Here is a 24642-nt window from a genome sequence, read left to right as displayed (position 1 = left end):
ACATTGCAAGGTTGCAAAATTGGGCATGACTTGCTTAAAAACCACCTCATTTAACGACAGAAATGGTCTCAATTGTAAGTCGAGGACTACCTGTAACTGAGTCAAATTAAATACTCAGCCAACTCACAGGGAACAAGACTGCTGGGAATCAGTGAAGTAAGACAGGGATCAAATGCGTACATGTGCCTGCTTTCACACAGGGATAAATTCATAGGTGAGTAGATAAGTATGGTACCCAACTTGATTGTCTAATGCAGTGGTCCCCAACCTTTTGGGCACCAGGGACCGGTTCTGTGGAGAGAGTTTTTTCTGCAGACTAGAAGGGGTGTAGTTTTGCATGCTGCCTGCATCCTGTGGATGGGGCTTCACTTGTTTGTGTGGCCCCATTTCTGGCATGCAGTGGCCTGGTGCCGGTCCATGGACCAGGGGTTGGGGACCCCTGGTCTAATTCATTGCCCTATCTTTGTATTATACATAATCCTTGTTGTACAGGATCACACAGTATACTGAAATTTGGAAATCAGCATGCTTTACACAAGCCTACCAGATCTGGTTTGCAAAAACTAGACCACCATTCAATGTGGTATACAGATGTGTACAAATGTCTACAATATAGTACAGTAAAGACATAAATATCTGCTGTCATCTATTTTGCACCAGTTGGCTTGATAATACGACATAGCAAAAATTGAGTCATACAGATGCATTGTTTACATCTATACAGTTTGCATCTATGCAATTTAGATTACAGTAATTCACTCTGTGGGGAACTGTTTGGTTTGAAAACTACAACTGATATTAAAGGAAGAAACTACATATTCAGCTCATATTATATTTATTTCATATCATTAGCTTTAGTTATTTGTATTTGGACTGAAATCCTAAGAGTGCTGGGAAAGGGTTATCTGAAGAAAGGCCTAACCAGATGGCGTTTCTTCAAGAATTAAAATTACTGTTTAGGCCCTTTTCACTGTCCCCCTGGTGAATACTGTGTGGTTCTCTCTACCTTCTTGATACTGCTGACCTACAACTCACAGCAGCTTTAACAGCATGAACAATAGCCAAGGCATACTAGGAATTGTAGTTCAGCAGTTTTTGGACAATGCACCAGCTGCCTATTCCTGCTTTAGGGTTTTTTCACCAGTGGTCTCATATTATCAAATTTTCTCCCAGCAAGACATGAATGCCTTTATTAAACAACAACCCAATGAGGACACATTTTTCCAGTGTGCATATTTATTTATTTTTAAAAAAGATCAAGTCACTATTAAGAAAACCAAGCTGTTGTTGCTTGTGCCATCAGGTGAAGATAATGCATCCTGAAGTACCATTTGAAAATTGTTAGAAAATATAGTTAGTCCTCGATCTACAATCACAACTGAGACCAAAATTTCTGTTGCTAAGCGAGACATTTGTTAAATGAATTTTGCCCCGTTTTACAACTTTTCTTGCTACAGTTATTAAGTGAATCAGGACAGTTGTTAAGTTAGTAACACTGTTGTTAAGTGAATCTGGCTTCCCCATTGACTTTGCTCTTCAGAGGTTTGCAAAAGGTGATCACATGACCCTGGGACACTGTGTCATAAATAGGAATCAATTGCCAAGAGTCTTAATTTTGATCACATGACCATGGAGATGCTACAATGATCATAAGTGAGAAAAACATTCATAAGTCACTTTTTTCAGTGCGGTTGTAACTTTGAATGGTAACTAAACAAACAGTTGTGAGTCGAAGACTACCTGTATTCAGAATGCATTCCTGAAATCAATTTAAAAATTTGCTACCTATAGAATTACATAATTTATGAGCATTTTATCAGTTACTCTGGAATAAAGACTATAAACATATACAATGATTTACACCAATCTGAGCAGTTATAAAGTAAAAGTTCGGCAAGCAGAGGTATCCTAGTGTGCAAAGCAAGAAAGAAAGAGCAACACTTCCTGCCACTAACTTATGTATGGATAAAGAAAATAGGAAAAAAGCCTCTTAACCAAGCTAGTAGAGTCGTTGTGTGAAGTCGGACATTCTTATCCAGAACTGTGTTCACAGATCTGTGCTCTTTAGTGGGAGTTTCTGGAGTAATTCTGCTGAACCTTCAATTTTAAACTTACAATCATTTAAGTACACTGGAGTGTCAACCTGAAGAATGAATTAAAAGATTTCCAGGAAGAAGCCAACATTTTTTCTTCATTCTGGCTGCATCCTAAGTAGCATACTTAGTGGAAAGTAATGTGTCATCCACATTAGCTTATCTTAAAAGTATTTGTTTTTCTAAGTAAACTCTGTAAAAGAACACCTTTGAATAAACCTTCAGTAGATGCTCAGATTGTGGAATCTGAGCATACAGAGAGCTGTATGTCTGGTGAGGATGGCATTTTATATTTCATTTTTCTTATGATGGGTTCTCATTAGCAATATGGGGCAAGCTCTGGTTTTATCATCTGTTATTTGAAAGCAGATCTGAAATGTTATCAATATTTACAGGGACCATTTATCAGATATTAATCCCATTCTTAAAACACTTTACAGTGATTTTCAATACATTACTGTAATATCACAATAAAGTCATAACAGTAGCTTTCTTTAAAAACCAATCTCCCTGCCCTCACTTATTTTTCACACACACACATACACACACACACACCTTTGAAAATACACACAAGCACAAACACACATGCACACATACCTAGAATAATAGACTGGACTCAAGCTAAAATAGAAGACCAGAATAGGAAGACCAGAAAATAACAACAAATCATGTCCTTCAATCACACAGCAAAGTTGACAGACTCTATTTATCAAATAGCACAGATGATCATGAAGTGTTGCAAGTACACCAGACAGGTAAAGAAGAAAAAAAGAGCATTGACAAAATATGTGAAGGACAGTGAAGAAGGTGCATTGAAGCTAGTACATCATGAAGGCTTTCTGAAATACCAGTGATTATATTGGCCTACGAGAAAGACAAAATAAAGAAAAAAAACGAGACATGGCAAGGCACAGTATTATATGGCCCGTAAGTACTTTAAAAAAACTAGTAGGCAAAACAGAAAATAAGACCTGACAATAGTTAACAGCAGTAAAGTTGAAAAAACAAAGAGAGGAGCTAATTCTGGCTTAAGCCTTAAGACCAAATGCATATAAAACTAGAATTCAGACGACAGCAAGGATAGCAAATGTAAAGAAGCTAAAGAAACAATGGGCCACCTAGTTGAGGGCTGCAAGAAAATTGCAGAATGACTACAAACAACAGCATGGCAAAGTAGAACAAGGATGCATTGGAACATTTTCAAGAAGTAGGATTTGCCTGCAAGCAAGAACTAGTAGGACCATAAAATAGACAAAGTTATAGAAAATAAAGAAGCTGGAGTACTCTGGGACTTTAGAATTCAAACATCTGCAGGCTTAGCGATGCTGATAAAGAAGGCAAAAAAAAAATATGTTTTCCCTTTGTAGTAAAGATCCTGCAAGAGAAAATAAAAAAGTCTGGATAGTCGACGTTGCTGTACCTGGAGACAGCAGAATACAGTAGAGGAGAAAGAATTGGAGATAAAGACCTGCAAATAGAACGACTGTGGCAAAAGAAAGCAAAGATAGTATCAACAGTAATAGATGCCCTAGGTTGCAATTCCAAAACATCAGAACGTCATTAGCCTGGACAAAATCGCCATCTATCAATTGCATAATGTGACAATACCTTTAATATTATTAAACAATCCTGTGACAATACCTTTAATATTATTAAACACCATTTGCCTATCCCAGATCCTTCGGAACGTCTTGATCAATGGACAAAGCCGCAAAATCCAGTCTAAACAACCGGCTGACTGTGCGACCAACCATAATAATTAAATTTATCTGCCGCCCAGGGATGGCAGCAAAGACATGAAGCAGATGCGAAGGCGAGGCTGCCCTTTGATGATCGTCCGGACTTTTGCGGTCCAGATCCAGTACAATGTCCTTCCTAAAAACCCAGTTCAGGCCTCGGCCTTCTTCTGGAGCTCAGCCGGAAACCCTTTGTAGTAACCGCCAACCCGGCGACAGGAAAGCACCCACGGGGGGTGGGGGGGTGCCGTTCCTTTCCTCCCCAGCAGCGTAAACGCCCCCCCCTCCGCGCGAATACCTGGTCCCCGGCTCCTCGGTTTCCATCTCCGGGCTCTGGTACCACCACCACCCCTCGCCGTCCGCTCTGCCGGCCAATGAGCCGGACCTCCTCTCTCGGGGGAAGGCCAGGAAACGAGCGCCGAACCCAGCCAAGCCCCCTCCCAACCCAGCCCCTCCGCGCCCCTTCCCCTCCGCGCGCGCTATACCTTCCGCCGCCTCGCGCGCGCTCCTAGCTCTCAGCACGCCGGGACTAGCCAGCCGGTAGAGATACGAAAGGTGTAGAGAGATCCACAAAGCAAAGTTCCAATTTCCGCGGGGTGTGTGTGTGTGTGTGTGTGTGTGTGGGAATATAAGAACGCGAAACTCACTTCCGATTCACGAGCGAAATATTGGCAGGTTCTGAAGCCAAATCAAAGAGTGAAGGGCGAAGACTCAAAAAGTTGAATTTCTCACTTTGAAGTTTTAAAACAGCCTGCCTCAAGGTAGTACCTGCAAATGCACCAACACTGGAAGTTTTTAAGAAGAAACTGGACAGCCATTTGTCTGAAATGGTATAGGGTTTCCTGCCTGAGCAGGGGGTTGGCCTAGATGACCTCCAAGGTCCCTTCCAACTTTATCATTATTATTATTATAAATGGATCGGCTTTCTGAGGCCCCTAATTCCCTTCTAAGTTTGGTCATTCCTTGAGGAGTGTTGAAGTCGAAATCTGGCATTCCGGTAGAGGAAAACCTGGTTCAAACGTGTACAATACAGTTCCAGTTAGATATAAGCCATTTCTCGATCGCGGTTTTGAACAGCGTCGAGCTCTGACACGCGGCAAATACACGCTGACACATTTGGAAACGATGGAGTCAGTTGATATTGGACTGATAATGCAAACCTTATTTTCAAATGCAGGGTAAAGAAGCAATACGTTACAGGGGAAAAGAGACCTGAGTTAAATTGGCCCTACGGTTTGATTGGGCAGTCGCTAAGAATAGTTCATTAGAACTACTACTCCTGTATCAATCTAATCTTTCCATTGATTTCTATAGGCAAGCTCACTTCTACTCCCGAATGTTTTCCGCTTACTGCAGGGGAGAATAATGAATCGATAACAATAGCCTGAAAACTAGCAGAAGCCTGTGGGCAAAGGCAACCAACTTGCAGTGTTTCTCAACCTTGACAATTTTAAGGCATGTGGACTTCAACTCCCAGAATTCCACAGCCAGCATTGCTGGCTGTGGAATTCTGGGAGTTGAAGTCCACATGCCTTAAAATTGTCAAGGTTGAGAAACACTGAACTAAAGCAACGTTTTTTTTAAACTTGGGCACTTTAAGATGAGTGGACTTCAACTCTCAAAATTCCACAGCCAGCGTACCGGAGAAGTGCTGGCTGAGGAATTCTGGGAGTTGAAGTCCACTCATCTTAGAGTTCCCAAGTTTGAAAAGCACTGAACTAAGAGGCGGCCAAACGGGAATGTCAATGATAGCGGAGCTACTTAGGGTCGATACATCAGAGGGTTCAAGGTATTCCTTTTCACCAAATCTAGAAAAATACAGGCGGCTTTAAACAAAAGCCACGCTTCACAATTCGCGATATCCACTGGCTCGCTTTCGGCTGGCTCTCTTCTCTTTCGTTTCTCTCTTTCGTCTACCCAGAGATGACGTTTCCTCCTCCGGCACGTGGCTTTGCATGTTGTAAAGTTGGCTTCCGCCGTTGCGATCGGCTGCCAGGCGGATCCGCAGAACCTTCTCTTGGTTCTTGCTGGGATCCGGAGTTGGTGACGCAAGTTTGCTGAGCGCCGATGCTTCGTCCGTTCTCTGGCGTCCTTTGTAGGGAAAATCCGTTCGGAAACTTTGGTAGGACCTGAGTTTGTCGTGTTACGTTTGTTTCGCGGCGGGAGAAGGGAAATACTCCATCACGGGGTGTGTGTTAGTCTTGACTTCTGATGACTGTCTAGAGACTAGTCCCTGCAGTTTTTGTGGCAAAGGTTTTCAGAAGTGGCTTGCCAATTCGTCCTTCCTAGGCCTAAGAAAGTGAGTGACAGGCTCAAGGTCACTCAGCTGTCTTTACACCTAAGGCAATATTTTAGTAAATATTTTAATATTCGCTTTAGTAATGGATCACTTGGGCTCTTTCTTAACACAGCTCCACTGAAATTCAGTGTCCAAATACAGTCCAGCTCCAGCTGACAGGTCAGTGGATCAGAGAGGAAGAATGTAGGTTGATGTGGAAAGGAACAGTCACAGCATACCTCCTAGTAACGTTCATCCTAAGTCTTCCTATGCCTTACTAAGCATATTTCTTTGGGCTATTTGGGGACAGAGGTTTACACTTGTTGGGTTTATTTGTTCTAGAAGGGGAAACTGATAGAACCTTTGTCTGTTTCATTACAGTTCCCACATATTCCCAGCTTTTTAGTAGATTATGTATCAAGTCTTGACAACTATATAGTTAGATTTTCTCTGTGATGTTCTGTTTGTAACCTGTGATGCAAGAGTAATGGAGTGCTGGCAGTAACTGGATGTAACCTGCAAGTATTCCTTAGAATATGCAAATGATACCCCCCCCCCCAAATAATTAAAACAATAGAAAACATAACCGTGGAAACCCTTGTTGGCCTTCCAAAAGATGCATGTGTTAGTGTATAGGTAGACCTCCGCCTGTGTCCATTTGTTCAGCAACTGTTCAAAGTTATGGGAGAGGGGTTTGAAAACATGGTCATAAAACTGATCCTAAAAGTGACAGACATTGCAGCAACTCTGTGATCACACGATTATGATCCAGAGACTTCCCCAGTTTGCCATGGCACCTTGGATTCCTGCCACTTTCAGTTTAGCAATCCATGCATCTTGGGGTTACAACAGCAAAGAGGGATTGTCGTTGCTAAGCAATGTGGTCATGTGACATTGCATTTCACAACCATATTACTTAGCTGCAGCAATCTCAATCCCAATTGCTGTTGTAACTTGAGGATGTCCTGTATATTGAGATCCCATATAATATGGCTGCCCAAAGTTACTCCAAAACGAAATGGGCAGCAAATAAGTAAAATAAAATGTTGACGTGCTTCTTTTGAAGTTATAGGTCAGATTCTACAGGTTCTGTGAAAACATGATATGTGGTCTTTCCTTCATCTCAAGCTATAGGGAAGGGCCATGCCAATAGCTCCTCAATCAGCCAATAGAAGTTCAGAAGATTGCAGCCTCTGACCTCATCATCACCAAATTCATGTATTTACATACACACACACACATACACACACAGTGCTGGAGGAGGATAGAAAACCTTTATTTAAAATTAGAGCAGCTATGACACATTTTGTATGCCTTTGGTGGGCTGGGAATAAAGACTACAGTTGCTTCATAAAGATGTCTCTTAAAAATGATTAGTCAAGCATCTTAGTGCTATTGTTAGCTTGCGAGGAAGAGCCCTGATTTGTAAAACCGCCTTGATTACTATATGTTTTTGCCATGATGCATTGTTACTTTGATTTTGGTGGTTTGCTCTATATCCCAAAGCAGCTTTGGGACTGCTGAAATAATTATTTTTCCTTCCCAATTTCTTATATACTTCCCAGCTCTGGCTAGTTAGAAGATTGATTCCTGCTGGGGAAGACCATGTCTTAACTTCTACTATACTTTTTTTTTTCCTGAGGTCCAGAGCCATGCCTGCCGGTCTAAGTTGGCCCAAATACTTGAAAATCCTTACTGCAACCTTCTTGACCATGCTTGCTGGTGCACAAACCGTCCACAAATTTTACAGACCTGACCTTGTAAGTGTCTTTCCCCCCCTTTTTTGATTACTGACTTGTCTTCTGCTTCAGAAAGAGAGCATTATTAAAGATAACTTATTATTGGGGTTTTCTTCTACCCCTTTGAATACATTGCATAGCTCTTTGGTTGATTGCCTTCCCTCACCTACAAGTCCTGTCTTTTGCAGAGATGAGAGCTTTGTAGTAGGTTACTTTTGTGGCTCAGCTACAGGTTCTTCTCCCCAGGACTCAATTCAGATTAAAAAAAATATATTAAAAAATGAACACAAACTTTTTTTTTAAACTCAAAACTTGGAAATGTGTCTTATCATTTAATTGAAGTTACTTATATGTTAGTTGACAACCTATGCTGTATCTTTCCGCTTGGAGGTCAAAGCAGTACAACCGGGGATTGAGGTAATTGATTGGGAATGCAAAACTGGTCCTAAGCACTAGACTTGGCATATATGGCTATAAAATCTAGAAATAGTGATTTGTAAATAAATTTAAATAAATTAGTGTTTTTTTAATAAATAAAAATAGTGGTGGTTTGGATTTTTTCAATTCAGATATCGACAGCTTATTAAAGATGTCAGGTGTGCTCCATTTTCTCTATGTATCAGATACACCAAAAAGCATTTAAGGGGTCGCAGATGAGGTAATTTTTCACTTTCAGTTCAAGTTGCTTCTTGGAGCTACTCACTGAACATAGAACAATAGAGTTGGAAGGGACCTCGGAGGTCTTCTAACCCCTGCTCGAGCAGGAAATCCTATATCATTTCAGACAAATGGTTGTCCAGTCTCTTTTTGAAAACCTTCAGTGATAGAGCACCCACAGCTTCTGAAGGCAACTATTCCATTGGTTGATTGCTCTCACCGTTAATAAATTTCTCCTTAGTTCTAGGTTGCTTCTCTCCTTGGGTAATTTCCATCTATTGTTTCTTGTCTTGCTTTTTGGAAAATAGTTTGATTCCCTTGTCTTTGTAGGAGCCCCTCAAATATTGGAACAGTGCTATCATGTCCTCCTAGTCCTTCTTTTCATTAGACTAGACCAGAGGTAGGCAACCTTGGCTCTTTTATGACTCGTGGACTTCAACTCCCAGAATTCCTGAGCCAGCCATTCCTGCTGGCTCAGGAATTCTGGGAGTTGAAGTCCACGAGTCATAAAAGAGCCAAGGTTGCCTACCCCTGGACTAGACATACCCAATTCCTGTAACCGTTCTTCGTACGTTTTGCCTCCAGTCCTCTAATTATTTTTGTTGCTCTTCTTAGCACTCTTTCCAGTGTTTCAACATCTTTTTTATATTGTGGTGATCAGAACTGGATGCAGTATTCCAAGTGTGGTCTTACTAACGCTTTGTAAAGTGGTGTTAGAACTTCACATGGTCTTGATTCGATCCCTCTATTAATGCAGCCTAGGATTGTATTGGCTTTTTTTTTTTGCTGCTGTTGGCTCATATTTAAGTGATTGTCCACTGGGACTTCAAGATCCCTCTCACATTTACTGGCATTAAGCCAAGTTTGTCCTACTCTATACCTGTAGTTGATTTTTTTTTAACCTAAGTGTAAAACCTTACATTTATCTTCAGTGAATTTCATTTTATTTGATAGGGCCCAGTGTTCAAGTCTGTCCAGATCTTTTTGGTTTGTGAGCTTTTTTCTAGGGTGTTGGCTATTCCTGCCAGCTTTGTGTCACCTGTAAATTCGATGAGTTCTTCTTCAATTCCGTCTAGATCATTTATGAAGATATTGAAGAGTATTGGGCCTAAAATGGAACCTTGGGATACCCCACTGCTTACTTCCCTCCATGTGGATGTAGTTCTGTTGAGGACTACATGTTTAATTCAATTTGTTAGCCAGTTACAAACCCACCTGGTGATGGTGCTGTCATAGTTTGAGAATGAATAATCTATCTGTAAGTTTCTAGTAAGAGTGCTAAATGTCAACTGGAATTCTAAAATGTGTGGATTGACATGGACATTTGATGGATTTGTTTTTGGATATTATTTATTTGTAGACACCAGATATTCCTTCAAAAGCTGGGGAGCTCAGAACAGAAATGTCGAGTCTAAAAAATACGAATGAGCCAGTTCAACCTTTACAGCCACGAACGTAAAAGAATCAATGTTGCATCCTCCATAAAGTGTTCCTTATTAGCATTTATTATCTGAACATGTATAACTGGAAAATCATGAATATTTAAAAGGACTTATTTTCTATCTGTATTGTTTTTGAGTCCAAGATTGCCTTTCCTACTTTTTTTTTTCCCTACAAAGATGATCTGTTCAGCCATTGCTTTTGTTTGTTATCTACCTGCAACCTTTAGTTCACTACATTTGTTCTGTGTTTGGAAACATGTTTTGCTATAAGCCAATTAAACAAGGTATCCATTTGAAAATTAGGTTTAGCCTCCCATACTACTATACTGTAATGTGGTTTTCTGCAAAGCAGGCATCCTGTGTCAATAACGTAGCAATTTTATTTCAGTGATATTTGTTCTTGACCATTCTGAATTTTCACAATCAGCTTCTGATAATAAATATGTTTAAATATACAGCTTCTGTAAATGTTAATTCGTTTCTTTTTGGCTGGAAACTTATGGGAACTGTAGTCGGCACACTTGGTGGATACCAGGCTGGGGAAACTGGTCTATGTATTTTGAAGGTTTGATTCAGAGTATCAGCATTAAGTGCAAAAAGATACTGACTCTTCCAATCTATTCAAAAATATATAATCCAGTGTATTTAATTGGAAGTGCTTTATTGTAAAGATATGACTCAATTTTCTGTGTATTTTGCACTGCAATTATAACTACTTAGTAGACCTAAGTACCTAACCCTAAATATGTGTAGCAAGTAGTTTCTTGAACTGTCTAAGTAGGATCGAACCTTGATGAGGCAACTGAAAAGAACAAATCATTTTTATACATTCTTCATATACATATTTTTATTCTTAGGTCTAACAGAAGTATTTTGATTCCACATCTGAGTGAAATCCTCCATTAAACCTGGGTCTAAATATGTGTATTAAAATGCTGGGAAAACAAATTGTAACATCGGAAACAGAATCTAGGAATGAAATTCAAACATTTACTTGATAAAACTGCAGCAATTCCTTGTATTAACACTGTTCAAGTTATCAAGTTTTATTACTGTTTAAGTCAACTCAGAATATCTTCCCTTCACAGAAAAGCATTGAACAAGATAACAGAAACTCCATGTTACAAGTAGAGATTGTTTAAGGAAGCATGAGAATGGGCATAAAACATGCCTATTATGGCATGCAATAACTTCAGTTAGTACTCTTCTGTAAAGGTGCACATAACCACTGTTTTATTGCCTTATGCTTCTTTTTGAAAATTACCAAATTTTTCTCTTTTATTTCACTTTAAATATTGAATATGTGAAGTTTGGCTGAGGTGTAATTGGCTTAAAATTACACAATCTTTATGGTAAAGATCTGTCGGAATTCAAGTGCATTTAGCTCTCAGGATATAATAGATAGCTAAAGGTTCCACTGTATATAAAACCATTACTTGCTCCTTGTTTAAAAATAGATGCTGACCAGCTTGAGAGACATGAGTTATTCATTTTTGAGTATCTGATGGCTTACTTTATCTTAAAGCATCGCTGCAGGGTAACACCTGCCTTCCCTCCAGCAAAATGTGACCCAAATTAGGGAATATATTAGTGAGTTTAAAGTTTAAATGGCAATTTACTAAATCCAAGGTATGTAAGACCTGTTCAGAGGAAACTAGGATGAATTACTGCAAAATTAAGACTCCCTAAGTTTTGCCAACTAGTTAAAAATAGACTCCATTAAGCAGAAGCCTGCCTTAACAGGCTAAGATTCTGGTACACATTTTAGTAGAATAGGAAATAATTGAAAGATAGTAGTTCTAATGTGACCTTTAGAAAATAATTCCTGTCCTGAGAATGTGACTGCCAAATTGAGTCTGTACAAGTTTTCTTTACATCCAATGCAAGTAAATAAGCACTTCAATGTCCCATACAACTGGTGTGAACATTTTAATTTTGTACACATGACAAGATTTTACACCAAGCAGTCAGTTAAATAGTACAAATTTACATTGTGAGGAATGTTTAAAAAATGCAACTTAAAAAAAATTCTGCCCAAACCCTAAGCCTCCCCCCAACATTTTACAGTGAAAAAACAAATTCAGTTCACATTCCTGCTTCATCCAAAACACAGGATAGTATTTGAGAGTGCATTTTACAATTCATCTTTTCCATCTGTGGACTCCTGCAAGAAACAAAGTATAGATTAGATTAAATCTTGTAGATGTCAGAATCCCCAATAAGTCACTTTTACATGTTTCAACTTTCCATTTTTTTTATTTTGTACAGCGTGGTTTAAAAATGGCAACTATATCCTGCCTGTTCTCACTGTGACTTCTTCATGAGACAGGAATTTTATAGCTTCCACGTTTTGAGGGAAGGAGGATGACAGAGATCCAGCAAGTGCAAGTTTATTATGACACTGTTAAAGGGGCTAGACATAGTTGGTTCTAAAATCAAGTGAAAAACACAAGGAATGCTAGTGCTGGTGGTAAACACTGTAATGCTTATATCCCAAACTTCTGTCAACTGAGACAAATTATACAGATAGAAAAGATGGTACCTTATACACCTGTTATCTTCCCTCCCTCCTCCTGCCCCAGTTCTTCCTAACTACACTGACCGTTTTCTCTGTTTCACTATCTTCAATATCTTCATCAGCTTCAATTTCCTCTTCTGGTTCTACTTCTTCATCAGCTTCCTCTGGTTCTTCAGGCTCATCTTCCACCTTTCAGAAATATTTAACAAGACAAAGCTTTATATACCATTATATGAGACACACACACACAAACACAAATATGACTATGAAACCCTGATCAATTCAAAGTATGTTTTAGATATCACTACATAATAGGGTCATTGTTTCAAATATATTTCTTCACCAGATTTCCCAGTGCCTTCAATAATGGCAGAGCATAATTTCCATTGCTAAGCAAGGCAGTTAAATTGTGTCTGATTTTACCACCACCTTTTGCCATGGTTAAATAATGACTAGTTAAGTGCATCACACTATTAAATGAATCTGGCTTCCCGACTTTGCTTGTAGGAAACAGCTTGGGATGCTACAATCATTGTAAATACATGATGATTGCCAGGACCTAATTTTGATCATGTGACTGGGGATGCTGCAACAGTCATAAGTGTGAGGATCAGTCGTGAGTCACTTTTTTCAGTGTTGGTATAATTTGAACGGTCACCAAACAAATAGTTGTAAGTTGAGGACTACTTATGCTGGAAAAATTCTTTAAAAATTATGGAGATATTCAGAGAAGTGCCTGCCTTGAAAGTAGCTCATGCACACTCAAACATCAGGTGTTGGCCACAGGAAATGTTTGTTTTGTATTGTTGTAAAATGTTCTATAAAATTTGACAAATTTCAATTCCATGGAAGTCCTGTATTGTAAAAGCATTCTGTAAATTAGCCAATTTGATGTACCTTGCTTGAAAAGGTTTTGCTTTATGATGCACTGTTTTGCCCAGTTAAAGGTTCCAGACAGAAATGTTAGTATCACAGAGATGTGCAGTGTCATAACTTTAAAAGGTTGCTGAATGAGTGTACTTGAAATGCTGAATTTTTTATAAGCCAAATGTGCTGATGTAATTCCAGTGACTTATGACCAGCTCTCACACCTATGACCATTGGAGTACGTGATCAAACTTTTTATGCTGGCAATCGGCATGTATTTTCAATAGTTGCAGTGTCCTGGGGTTCTGGGATTATCATTTGCAGCCTTTCTAGGGAGCTTCCATCAAGCAAAAGTCAAAGGTGGAGGCCAGATATGCTTAACAACTGCATGATTCACTTAACTGTAGTGATTTGCTTAACAACCATGGTAAAAAGGTCATAAAATGGGGCACATCTCACTTAACCTCCTTGCTTAGCAAAGGAAATTTTTGTTTAATTGTAGTCTTAAGTCAAGGACTACCTGTAAAAGAGAATAGGAATGACAAGCAGACAATATTTTGAATCAGAAGTGTTAATCCAGAAGAAAATGGTGTCAAGAATTATTCTGGCACATTCAACTCAAAATGTAAGTCATGAGTCTATTTCCTGCATGTATTACAGCCGGAGGCCCCAACTTATGGACTGCGGCCCATTGCCAGGCCATGGGCTACTGGCCACCGGGCTGCAGGCCAGGCTGGCCAGTGCGTGCACTTCTCCACTTGCGCTAGAGCCCGCAGACAAGAGCGCATGTTTGTGGGGCTAGCAGTGCTGGTGGCTAGTGCATGTGAACATGTGCAAACGGGGCCGTTTGCGCACACAGGGTTACACAGCCCATTTGCGCATGCATGTGGCGCTAGCAGAGGCGGCAGCTACCGCCTGTGCAAATGGGGCCGCTAATGCCATGCAGGTTGTGCGGCCAGTTTGCACCTGTGTGCAGCGATAGCAGCTAGCACCTGCGCAAACGGGGCTGCTAGCGCCATGCAGGAGCGCACGGCCCTGTTCGCACATGCAAATTTCCCACCTGCTCCCTTCCTCTCCGGGCCACCAGTATGAAAAGGATGGTGACCTCTGTATTACAGTATTTGATCTTCACTAACCTTTTCCTCTGGGTCAATGTTCAAACTAAGGCGAAGCATTCGTTCTATCCTTTCTCCATATTCCTTTGTATCTGGGAGCAGATAACCTGATCTTAGGGTAGCAGTTTCAAGCAGAACCACAGCAAGATCTGCAACTATTTGATCATCTTCATTTTCCTGACAAAAAAAAAGAGAACACAGGATACTATAGAAATTGTTTAGAAATTTCCAGTTTGAGACTCATCAAGTCTCACAGACTCAAGAGTTGAATTATTTTTTGCATTTCTTGTCCAAAATTTTAGAAGTACAAAACTGCATTAGATTCATCTGTACCTTTTAACATTCTTACCTGAACACGCCTGAGCATGTCTTTTATGAGAGGATGTTTAGGATTAATTTCAAATATCTTCTTTTGGCTTGCATAGTAACTAAAAAGAGAAGATGACAATTTTAAGGGTAATTAGATACACCTACTATCGTGTTACAAGTTCTAGAAATAAATCAGTCTCACTTAATGCTATTATACTAAACTAACGAAAGAACCTTGGCCTGACAAATCAGTAACTTAAATGAATACAGAATTGCAGTTTATAGAAAGACAAAAGGTTTGGTACATTTCCATGTCAATTTAGCCACATTAAATGAGACCATAGATTAAGCATACAAATGTTCAGATTACATCATTTACAGACACAGATAATATAATTCCCAGTTTTTTCCTAGGAGAATTTTTAGCGCAAATTGAAGGGGACAGGAAGAAACATTACTTGAAATATAAAAAGTTGGGAATCCTCACTGATCTATCTACATGCACTTAAACAGCATGGATTATCCACTTTGCAAACTTTTGTTAACTAAGACATACGTGGCCAACTACCTATACCAGTGATGGCGAACCTTTTAGAGACCGAGTGCCCAAACTGCAACCCAAAACCCACTTATGCATCGTCGGGTGCCGAATGGGTGTGGCCCATTGGCTGGGCGTGGCCCATTGGCTGGGCGTGGCTGCAGTGGTAACGACAGACTAAGTGGGACTAAAAAGGTTAATCGATCAATTTCAACTTTGCAAGATTTTTTTTCCCGTGAGAAGTTGAAATTGATTGATTGATTGAACCTTTTTTTTTTTTGCACACGGCGGTGGAGGCCTAAAGCGAAAAGGTTTTATAAAACCCAGCTGAATGCCTAAGACTGGGGCGATGGCGTGCGTGCCCACAGAGAGGGCTCTGAGTGCCGCCTCTGGCACCCGTGCCATAGGTTCGCCACCACTGACCTATACTGTGCTAAGTCAAAACCAAACAAATTACATTAGGATCCAAATGAGGCCCAGAAATAACTGTATAAATTATGCATTACTTGGTAGCGATATCTTTCCCAGTCTGGTAAGCCTGAGCCTTCATGATTCTTTCCATGTTGCCAGACCATCCGTATTGACTAGCTACAAGAGCACATGGTGATTGGGTTAATCGCTGAGATAATACTGCTTTTTCAATCTAAACAGAAAGAAAAAGTAGTATAAGTACAAATATAGCACAGAAGACATTTTTTAAAGAATACTAAATAAATTCTAAAATACATACTTTATCCTTTAAAGCTTTGTCTTTCATCCAAGTTAATAGGGGTTCATACTCTTTTTCTAAAGCCTCGTGAGCTTCCTTTGACTTTTCACTTTCATCAAACTTTACTCCTTCCTTAGCAACATTCTGAAACCTTTTGTTGTCAAACTCTGGGAGAGCCTGAATGCAATATTCATCCACTGGTTCTGTCAAATATATAACTTCATAACCCTTCTTTAGAAGCCGTTCCACAAAAGGTGAAGATTCAGCCTATAAGATAAATTCAAAATATTAGCATGACATAATCCTGTAAAATTTTAGATGGAAACAAATAACGCATTTACCATTGCAAATCATATTTATGGAACAAGATACCACCAATTTTATAAACAAACTTAATTACTATATTTCTATTTTTATAGCTTCAAAAGAATGAATTGGAAATAGTTAGCTAGAAAATTACTTTTTACCTCTTTTCTACTTGAACCAGCCATGAAATAGATTTTGTCTTGCTTCTCTTTCATTCTTTCTACATACTGATCTAGACTAGTAGTGTTGCTTTCATGGTTAGAAGACTGGAAACGAAGAAGTTTAGCTAGACGAGTCCGATTTGAATGATCTTCAATCACTCCAAGTTTGATATTTGTGCCAAATTCTTTCCAGAATGTGTCATTGTATTTTTCTTCAGCAATCTTTTTGATCATATCTAGTGTCTTCCGAACAAGTTTCTTTCTGATTACCTAGAAATTCAGAAAGAAATATGTAAGATTAATCTTTTGATCCCAGTTTAAATGAACACCATTTTACAATCTGTGCAACTTCTAGATGTACTGATTTCAATTCATGATATACCCAAATGAACTGAGAATTTTAGGAGTTGAAATCAACTTATCTGAAAATGCTTCCCTTTGGTGGGAAATATTGCAGGTGAATCTGAGAAAACTAAAACCATGTAAGTTTCTATGTCATAATGTGGGTTCCTATGTATACTCATCCTCCTGTAACAGGTGCCTTTAATATCTCTGTGCCCAGCAACCAGAATAATCCACATTCCCATGGCTATTACAGCATGAATGGGAAGATGATATTATACAAATGACACAACTCATGTAGAGTTTTCAGATAATGTTACATTTATTGAATTAATATGCTGCTTGTCTCACAATTGAGCGACTCAATTTAACTATGCCACTTGTATTGACCTTGATTTTCCATTTTGGTATCAAAGCTGTTATGAATACTGCTGCACACTCTTCTGAAACTAGTTAACTGTGAATAAGATTATTCTCATCTTGTTCTTTAGCACGACAAATTTATATATGAGGACATCCAGTTTGGCCTAGTGGTTAAAACACCAGTCCAGAAACCGAGTTCTAATCCTGCCCTGAACATAGAAGCCAGCTAGCTAGATGAGCCAGTCATTCTCTCTCAGCCCAACCCATCCTCAGAGTCATTGTTGTGGGGTAATAGGATAAGGGAGTATTATGTTTGTCGCCTTGAGATATTTATAGATAAAATCCATTCTAGTACATGGTCTTTTACCATTGGTATTCTTTAACCCACATATGGAGTAACTGAATCTACAAGCAAGGACTTGATGCTAATGGGGCTTGAAAGATTTCATTACCATCCTTGCCAAGTTAAGTAGGAAGTAGAGAATATAAAAACAGGCCTAGATATTGTCCTGAAGACTAATTAGAAGCTATAGTAGTAATTGACATACCTTTAGTAGTTTGTGCTGCTGGAGGGTTTCACGAGATACATTTAAAGGAAGATCATCTGAATCTACCTAAATTTAGAAAAGGAACATTTACAGAGGTTTAGCAAAAAATTAAAATGATACGTTTCTTAAATGGTTAGTGCAATTATCCCTGAAAATACTTACAACACCCTTGACAAAGTTAAGATACTTGGGCATCATATCATGGAAGTCATCTGTGATGAATACTCTACGGACATACAACTGCAAAACAAAATTTTAACCGATTACTTTTGCAAGACTATATCTGCAATTTCTCTTGCTTTTTAAAAAGTTGGATCTTATTTTTACCTTTATAAAGTCACTTTTTTTGGATCCATATTCATCAAATAAGCCACGTGGAGCAGTACTGGGAATAAATAAGATGGACTTGAATGTCACTTCTCCTTCAGCAGTAAAGTGAATGTAAGTCATTGGCTCATCAGTTTCCTGCAAAAAAAGCCAAATCCTAAAATCCTCACTTCCACAAAGGTTGAAAATAAATGTATTACAAATGTAAGAAGTGGATATTTTACTCATTCCAGCAAAAAAATATGCAATGTATGGAGAGAAATGTTTGTTCTTGTTCCACATATGAGCAATACATTAGGACAGGACACAGCATGCTGCTTTCAAAAAAAAGCTCAGAACAGAACGGTTCACATTGCTCCATTTTTCCTCCATACTTGATACTAAGAATTTTGACAGACATGATCCTAAATCAGTCCCAAGCTATAAAGGTAAACCCACCTTAGAAAATGATTTGTAGAAAGCTTTGTATTCATCCTCTTCCACTTCTTTAGATGGCCTCTGCCAAATTGGTTTTATGTCATTCATAAGCTCCCAATCCCAGACTGTTTTCTGAACCTGCAAGAATTTCCAAATTCATTCATTTATTCTGATAAAATGAAACTATCAGTTTTCACAAATTAATTTGATAAAATCTAAAAAAGCTGTTAATTAATTTGATTAATAATTTTAAATGTTAGAAATCTTACCGGTTTAGTTTTGGGTTTTTTCTCTTCCTCTTCTTCCTCCACAGCAGCTTCATCATCTGTCTCATCTTTGTCTTTTACTTCTTCATCTTCAAGAGGCTCTTCTACAGTCTCAGTCTACAGAAATATTGCATATTAATTCAAGTAATTTTTCAAACATGTTCTCATAAGCAATTAGGATACATAACTAAGTGATGAATGTAAACTTCATTTGTCTGAAATAGTATAGGGTTTTCTGCTTAAGCAGAGGCGGTTGAACCAAAAGACCTTCAAGGTCCCTTCCAACTCTATTATTCTGTTCTGTTCTAAACTTATTATGTACTTTAAGCAAGCATAGTCACAAACACTGAAGAGATATTCCATGTCAATTCATTGTTTAAGATCGATATATGTTTTTATGTAGTTTTTATATAGTATTTGCTAATCTAACAATGCTATGCCTTCAGTAAATTATAATTTTTGCACTGGTAACTGACTGACATTGCTGCAAAATGCAACTAAAAATAACAGGCGGGAATATGACTTTGAGTTCCAATCTATTCATATTTTAGATCATGAAATTTTTTTACAAACTTCTGAGATTTCATTTACTTAACTATAGTCCTATAGTTTTTTTTCCCTATCAGAGGTGCCTGATTAGTTTTTCCTTGTGCCAAATATGGAGTATAATCCATTCTTCATAAGTTTCAACTCTGAAAACTGATTTTCATGACTAATATATCTTCCACTTTAAATATGATGCCAATTAGCAGTATTACAAAATATGTACCTTGCTACTCCATACATAAATTGGGAAGTTAATGAACTGGGAATACTTCGTGACCAGGTTTTTAACTGTATCTAGTTCAAGATAATCTGAAGCTTCTTCTTTTAAAACAAGGCTACAAAAAAAAAAAAAAAAAAAAAGCAATTCAGTGCTGTATTAACTCAAAACAATTTTGGAAATTGAACTATTAACATTACAAACAAGTTACTAAAAAAAAGTGCAACAATGCAAATTATATTTTACACAGAACTGATAAGTTCTGCTGCTAAAATATTTCAAACAAAGAGAGCTCTGACATTTCATATACTGTCTGTTCCTTTTTATCAAAACAAGTTTCATTTGGCAAGGATACTAACTTCTTTTGTGATACTTTGATATAGGTAACAATGGTACGTTTGCTGTATCTAATGAGAGAGGATATAATATTGAACACCAAGAAGTTTCACCATCAGGGAAGGTGTGTGTGTGTGTGTGTGTGTGTGTGTGTGTGTTTTAAATGCTAACCTATTTTTGGTCACAATCAAATCCTTCCTTCCCATGGAAGATAATAAAGTACAGGGTGGTTCAAGAAATGCACTAAACTACAAGAAATGGTAGTTAAATTCAAAGCCTCCAATACAGAAACCTGGTCTTTATCACTAAATCTCTCTACCATGTATTAACCTAACAACTGAGACTTTATGTACACTTTGTCAGAAACACCTTGTATCTCTTATGTTAAAAAAATCATTTCTTTCAAAGATTAGCATTTGTCTAGTCAAACACACGCAATTATAAAATTACTTTATAAAATCTGATTCCATCATGTATAAAAAATTACCATCCATCAAAGAAAATAGCAATGTAATACCACTGTAGTATACTACATAAAATAAAATTGGAATTGTGGTACTAGATATAACTGTAGTAGATACAGCTAAAAATATCACCCTAGTTGAGGGATCTTTAATACCAATTTTAAGTATTACACAGCACTGAAACTTTTGTTAGAAATTTTCTGCATCTTTCTCTGCAGGTTTCATCAAAATACATTTCATTTAATAAAAACCAAATATGTATTTTCATTAATAAAAATATTAATAAAAGTTGTAAAACTTACGTTACAGTAGTGCCTCGTCCCAAGGTATTACCCCGAGGATCTTCAATTACAGAGAACTCATTTGAGTCAGATTCCCAGATCTGTTGACTGTCATTATTATGCTTTGAGGTAACAATAACCTTATCTGCCACAAGGAAGGCAGAATAGAAGCCAACACCAAACTGACCAATCAATTCAGAGGTTGACTGGTTTTCTTCCTGCATTTCACTTATTTTATTTAGAAATTCACTTGTACCAGATTTAGCAATGGTACCCAAATTTTTGATTAGCTCATCTTTTGTCATGCCAATTCCAGTGTCTATAACATGAAGCATATTCTTCTCTTTATCACACTGTAAAACAAAAATAACTAGTTGGATACGAATTTCACATGCCACCAATAGACATCAATTTTAACAATGCTGCAATATATACTGTTAATGATAGTCCTGTCCTAAAGAAGCTGTTAATACAGAATAATCCAAAGAAAAAAGGACAGTCTATTAAATGAATCTGATGCAACAGTATCTTCTCATCTATCCTTTTCTGCAGACAATCCCTTCTAAAATGTGAAAGGCACACTTGAATCTCTGCATTAACTCCTCCAAATCATACAAAAGATGTTTTTAAAACAATAGAAAATGAAATAATTTAAAGAAATATTAAGGAAAATCATTAGCATCTTACCTTAATTTTTATTGTGAGTTCCTCATTATCAGAAAGAGCAGTTTCATCAGTCAATGACATCAACCGTATTTTGTCTAGAGCATCAGATGCATTTGAAATCAATTCCCTAAGGAAAATCTGTAAAAAAATTCAGAGTAGGCAGTCATAAGCACAGAAACATTTGTGTCAAAACTTTTAGATAGGTATATTAAGTAAGGCTTACCTCTTTATTTTTATAGAGCGAATTGATAATAAGTTTCATCATCCTGTTTACTTCAGCCTGGAAGGCAAACCTTTCTGATTTTTCCCTAAGTTGTTTTATTTGTGATGCATTTAAACCATCCAATTGAATAGATTCCTCTTCCCTGCAGAGAACAAAGATCCATTCATGTATTATTAATCTTTTATTTTTAAGTAATCCTGGAAAATAAGAATTTGTTCTAGACTCATATGTATGCTTTTGCTGCAACTCCAGGTGAAGCCAAACACTAGTCTGCAGAAGAATTCCCCTGCTGCATGCAAAGTTTGCCTTTTCTTTAAACTAAAACTCCCTCCCCTTTTTTCTCTCTAATATTTTACACATTCTACATACTACATTTCAACCTTCTGGGTAGCTATGATAATATACCTACTATAAACTACTGTAGCAGGACAGAGTATTTTGTTTCACATTTAATTTCCATGCCGCTATTTATGCAATTGCATTATGTCTATCGGTAAGTTATAATAAATCTGCACTTTCTTAATAACTGGAAATTCATCAAGATAGTGCAACCAGTAGGAAAAGCACATAATCCTTCTTGATGAATTGGCCAAATTAATGAGAAACAGATATTTATCTTTCATTTATCAACAAGAAGCATTTGCTTTCCTGGAGATGCTATATAAATTATCTAAGTATCAAAATTCTTGCTAAGAATTTGGTTGCATATCCCTCATATAATCAGTTCTCTAAGCACAAAAGCAAACTATTCTGATATCAAACTATTATATGCCGATCTGTGATATTATATAAAGATAAAACCATATCAATTTTCAGCATAGCATCAATTTCAGCTATATATCTTATCCTTTTCTTGCAGCTTGAAAAATCTAAAGGACTTCCATTTCATTTTTCAAACCAATTCTATAGTGCACTTTGGATGCAATTATATAATCATTAGGCTTTCATGCAAGCTTTCCTATATTAAACATACTTCAGGGGGCAATCTTTTCAAAAAAGATTGTTAAAAGAGTTAACATAATAGTAACAAAATGTTTACAAGTTCCATGACTTTAAGAACAATTACAATCCAGTTTTCCAAGCCCAAAATAAAACTGGCAAATGTTCTCCCTACAAGATTTCACCAGCATTAGAATCTTAATATAAGTCACCAATATCCCACTAGATCAAAGTGTTAGATCTCAATGGCAGGCATCCTTATTTAGAGGTAGGTGTGTCTCATTTTAATCAGTGAGCAGGCATGTATTTGAAACATGAATTATAAAGCCTGGTTAAGCAGACATTTTAAAAAGCAAACCTCTGAACAACTTCATCATCTGTCCGAGATCCTTCTCTGCTTTTACCCAAGTCATCTTCGACAGTGCCATCCACATCAGGTTCCTCAGCCTGGGCAGAGGCTGCAAAAATAATTTGGACAAGTTAGCTCCACAACACCATTCAAAGTAAAACTGCTAATCTTATGCATGCAGACAGCATGGAGGATCTCAAATGCTTGAACAAGAAATTGGGAAAAAAGAAATGGTGCAGTTCACTTTTCCCACCAGAAAGCAGCTGAAAATTAGAATGGGGAGCCAGCAGTGGCATTTTATAGGGTCATAGACACAGGGTTCATGCCGACTCTATTCAAAATCATATTTCATAGCAGACATCACGGTGAGACAACCAAAAAAAAAAAATGTGAAAATGCCTGGAAAGATTAGCAGGCTTTCAAACTCTTGCCAATAAGCAAGTAGACTTTAAACAGGACTCCCAGGAGAGAAGCTATAAAGCAGTGTTTCTCAACCTTGACAATTTTAAGGCATGTGGACTTCAACTCCCAGAATTCCACAGCCAGCAATGCTGGCTGTGGAATTCTGGGAGTTGAAGTCCACATGCCTTAAAATTGTCAAGGGTGAGAAACACTGCTATAAAGTCATCAACCTTCGCAGCTCAATAAAGGATGGGGGAAGCGTGAATTACGCATCATGTGCCAAATTGGACCTAAACAAACCCAGCCGGCGTCAATCATAAATCCGACACCAGCGTCCCTTTCCTGGGACCATTTGCGTAAACTCCCTTCTTCTTTAATCTCCGGCCAGACTCCCACAGACGGAAAAGCGGCCTTGCTGGGCTTGAAAAGTTAAGAGCACTTTGATGTTCAAACCTGTTCAACCCGTTACGTTCACAAGATTTTCACGAAAGTTCCAGAAGTTCAAAGGATTTCCATTCATGTTCTTCTTCCACGAACGAGCCTTTCCCGAGTTAGTAGTAGCACGCCTCTCGGTGCCTCCACTTTCTTCCCTACCCCACCTGCGCCTTTCGGGACGCCCCTTTAAAACCCTGCACCCCCCAACACCGGGGACCGTTTCTCAGAAGGGCGACTCCAATGGGGAGCTATCACAAACCCACAAAATCTCCTTGGGACGAAGAGGCGCCTCAGTTTTACCATCACCCCCCGCCATTTTAAGTTCCCTGCCCCAGAGGGAAAGAGCCGCACGAAGGGAAAATAACCCAACCTCCTTCCGCGTAAAAGCCGTATAAAGGCCGGGCAGGAGAAGCAGCTTGAGGTAAAAAGTTGAGGGAGGAATTTTCTTTGCCCTCCGCGCCCCGCAGGGAATGTTCCAGAAACCGCCCGCCACGCGCACTCACCAGCCAGCAGAAGGAGGCATAAAAGGCCGAGTCCCCACAGTTGCTTCATCTCAAGGGTGCCCGAGACGGGGAGAGAGAGAGAGATACAGCTTCGTACCGGCCTTCTGGGTGCCTCCAAGGGCAATTGATGAAGAGAAACCGCTACCCTCCCCTCCCTCGTGGGAACACCTGCGCGGGTTTTAACAGTTGAGGCACTAACCAAGGCCAGCCCGACCCCCAAGCTTATCACTACCACACGCAGGGGGCGGGGGGAAAAGCCTCCCGGCCGCGCCAATCGGAGCGCACCACGCCAAACCCAGAGCCAATAGCAAGAAAGGAGAGGGGAGGTGGAGATATCTTTCTGCCAATCCTTGTCTTCCAGGTGAAGTTTCCCCACGCCAAAGCGTGGCTGGGCTCCATTGGTTGTTGCTATGCTCAATGGCCAACCACGGCCAAAGGCGGGAGTAGTAGGCCTTAGTTTGACTGTTTTCCATTCATTTTTTCAAAATGTATCTCTTGGACTATATTGCGAACATCATTTGGTGTTAAGTGTGAGACTGTTCCTCATTTA

General features: G+C 38.7%; 2 protein-coding genes across 4 annotated transcripts; one reads left to right on the top strand and one right to left on the bottom strand.

Moving 5' to 3' along the window:
• The first annotated feature begins 5782 nt into the window (after nucleotides 1–5782).
• On the top strand, nucleotides 5783–10393 carry CUNH12orf73 (chromosome unknown C12orf73 homolog). Of its 3 annotated transcripts, none has more exons than XM_015823863.1 (3): nucleotides 5783–5951; nucleotides 7756–7867; nucleotides 9864–10393. In XM_015823863.1, the coding sequence occupies exons 2-3, from the start codon at nucleotides 7760–7762 to the stop codon at nucleotides 9960–9962; spliced, it is 207 nt and encodes a 68-aa protein (XP_015679349.1). In that variant the 5' UTR covers nucleotides 5783–5951; nucleotides 7756–7759; the 3' UTR covers nucleotides 9963–10393. The 3 variants fall into 3 exon arrangements, with proteins under 3 accessions (XP_015679349.1, XP_015679348.1, XP_015679350.1); XM_015823862.1 differs by having other exon boundaries at nucleotides 7750–7867; XM_015823864.1 differs by lacking the exon at nucleotides 5783–5951 and adding an exon at nucleotides 5993–6017.
• A 1457-nt stretch (nucleotides 10394–11850) lies between these two features.
• On the bottom strand, nucleotides 11851–24311 carry HSP90B1 (heat shock protein 90 beta family member 1). The gene is made up of 18 exons (XM_015823861.1): nucleotides 24093–24311; nucleotides 22762–22861; nucleotides 21465–21606; nucleotides 21263–21379; nucleotides 20597–20928; nucleotides 19501–19612; nucleotides 18735–18848; nucleotides 18487–18603; nucleotides 18049–18186; nucleotides 17884–17961; nucleotides 17722–17787; nucleotides 16469–16738; nucleotides 16023–16268; nucleotides 15799–15935; nucleotides 14795–14873; nucleotides 14467–14622; nucleotides 12548–12652; nucleotides 11851–12109 (listed from the first exon to the last, which is right to left on the bottom strand). The coding sequence occupies exons 1-18, from the start codon at nucleotides 24139–24141 to the stop codon at nucleotides 12080–12082; spliced, it is 2388 nt and encodes a 795-aa protein (XP_015679347.1). The 5' UTR covers nucleotides 24142–24311; the 3' UTR covers nucleotides 11851–12079.
• Nucleotides 24312–24642: the final 331 nt, after the last annotated feature.

Source organism: Protobothrops mucrosquamatus, unplaced genomic scaffold, assembly GCF_001527695.2.
Source record: "Protobothrops mucrosquamatus isolate PMUCROS unplaced genomic scaffold, P.Mucros_1.0 scaffold2019, whole genome shotgun sequence".
NCBI classification, from domain to species: domain Eukaryota; kingdom Metazoa; phylum Chordata; class Lepidosauria; order Squamata; family Viperidae; genus Protobothrops; species Protobothrops mucrosquamatus.
This window is presented reverse-complemented; position numbering and strand designations above follow the sequence as displayed.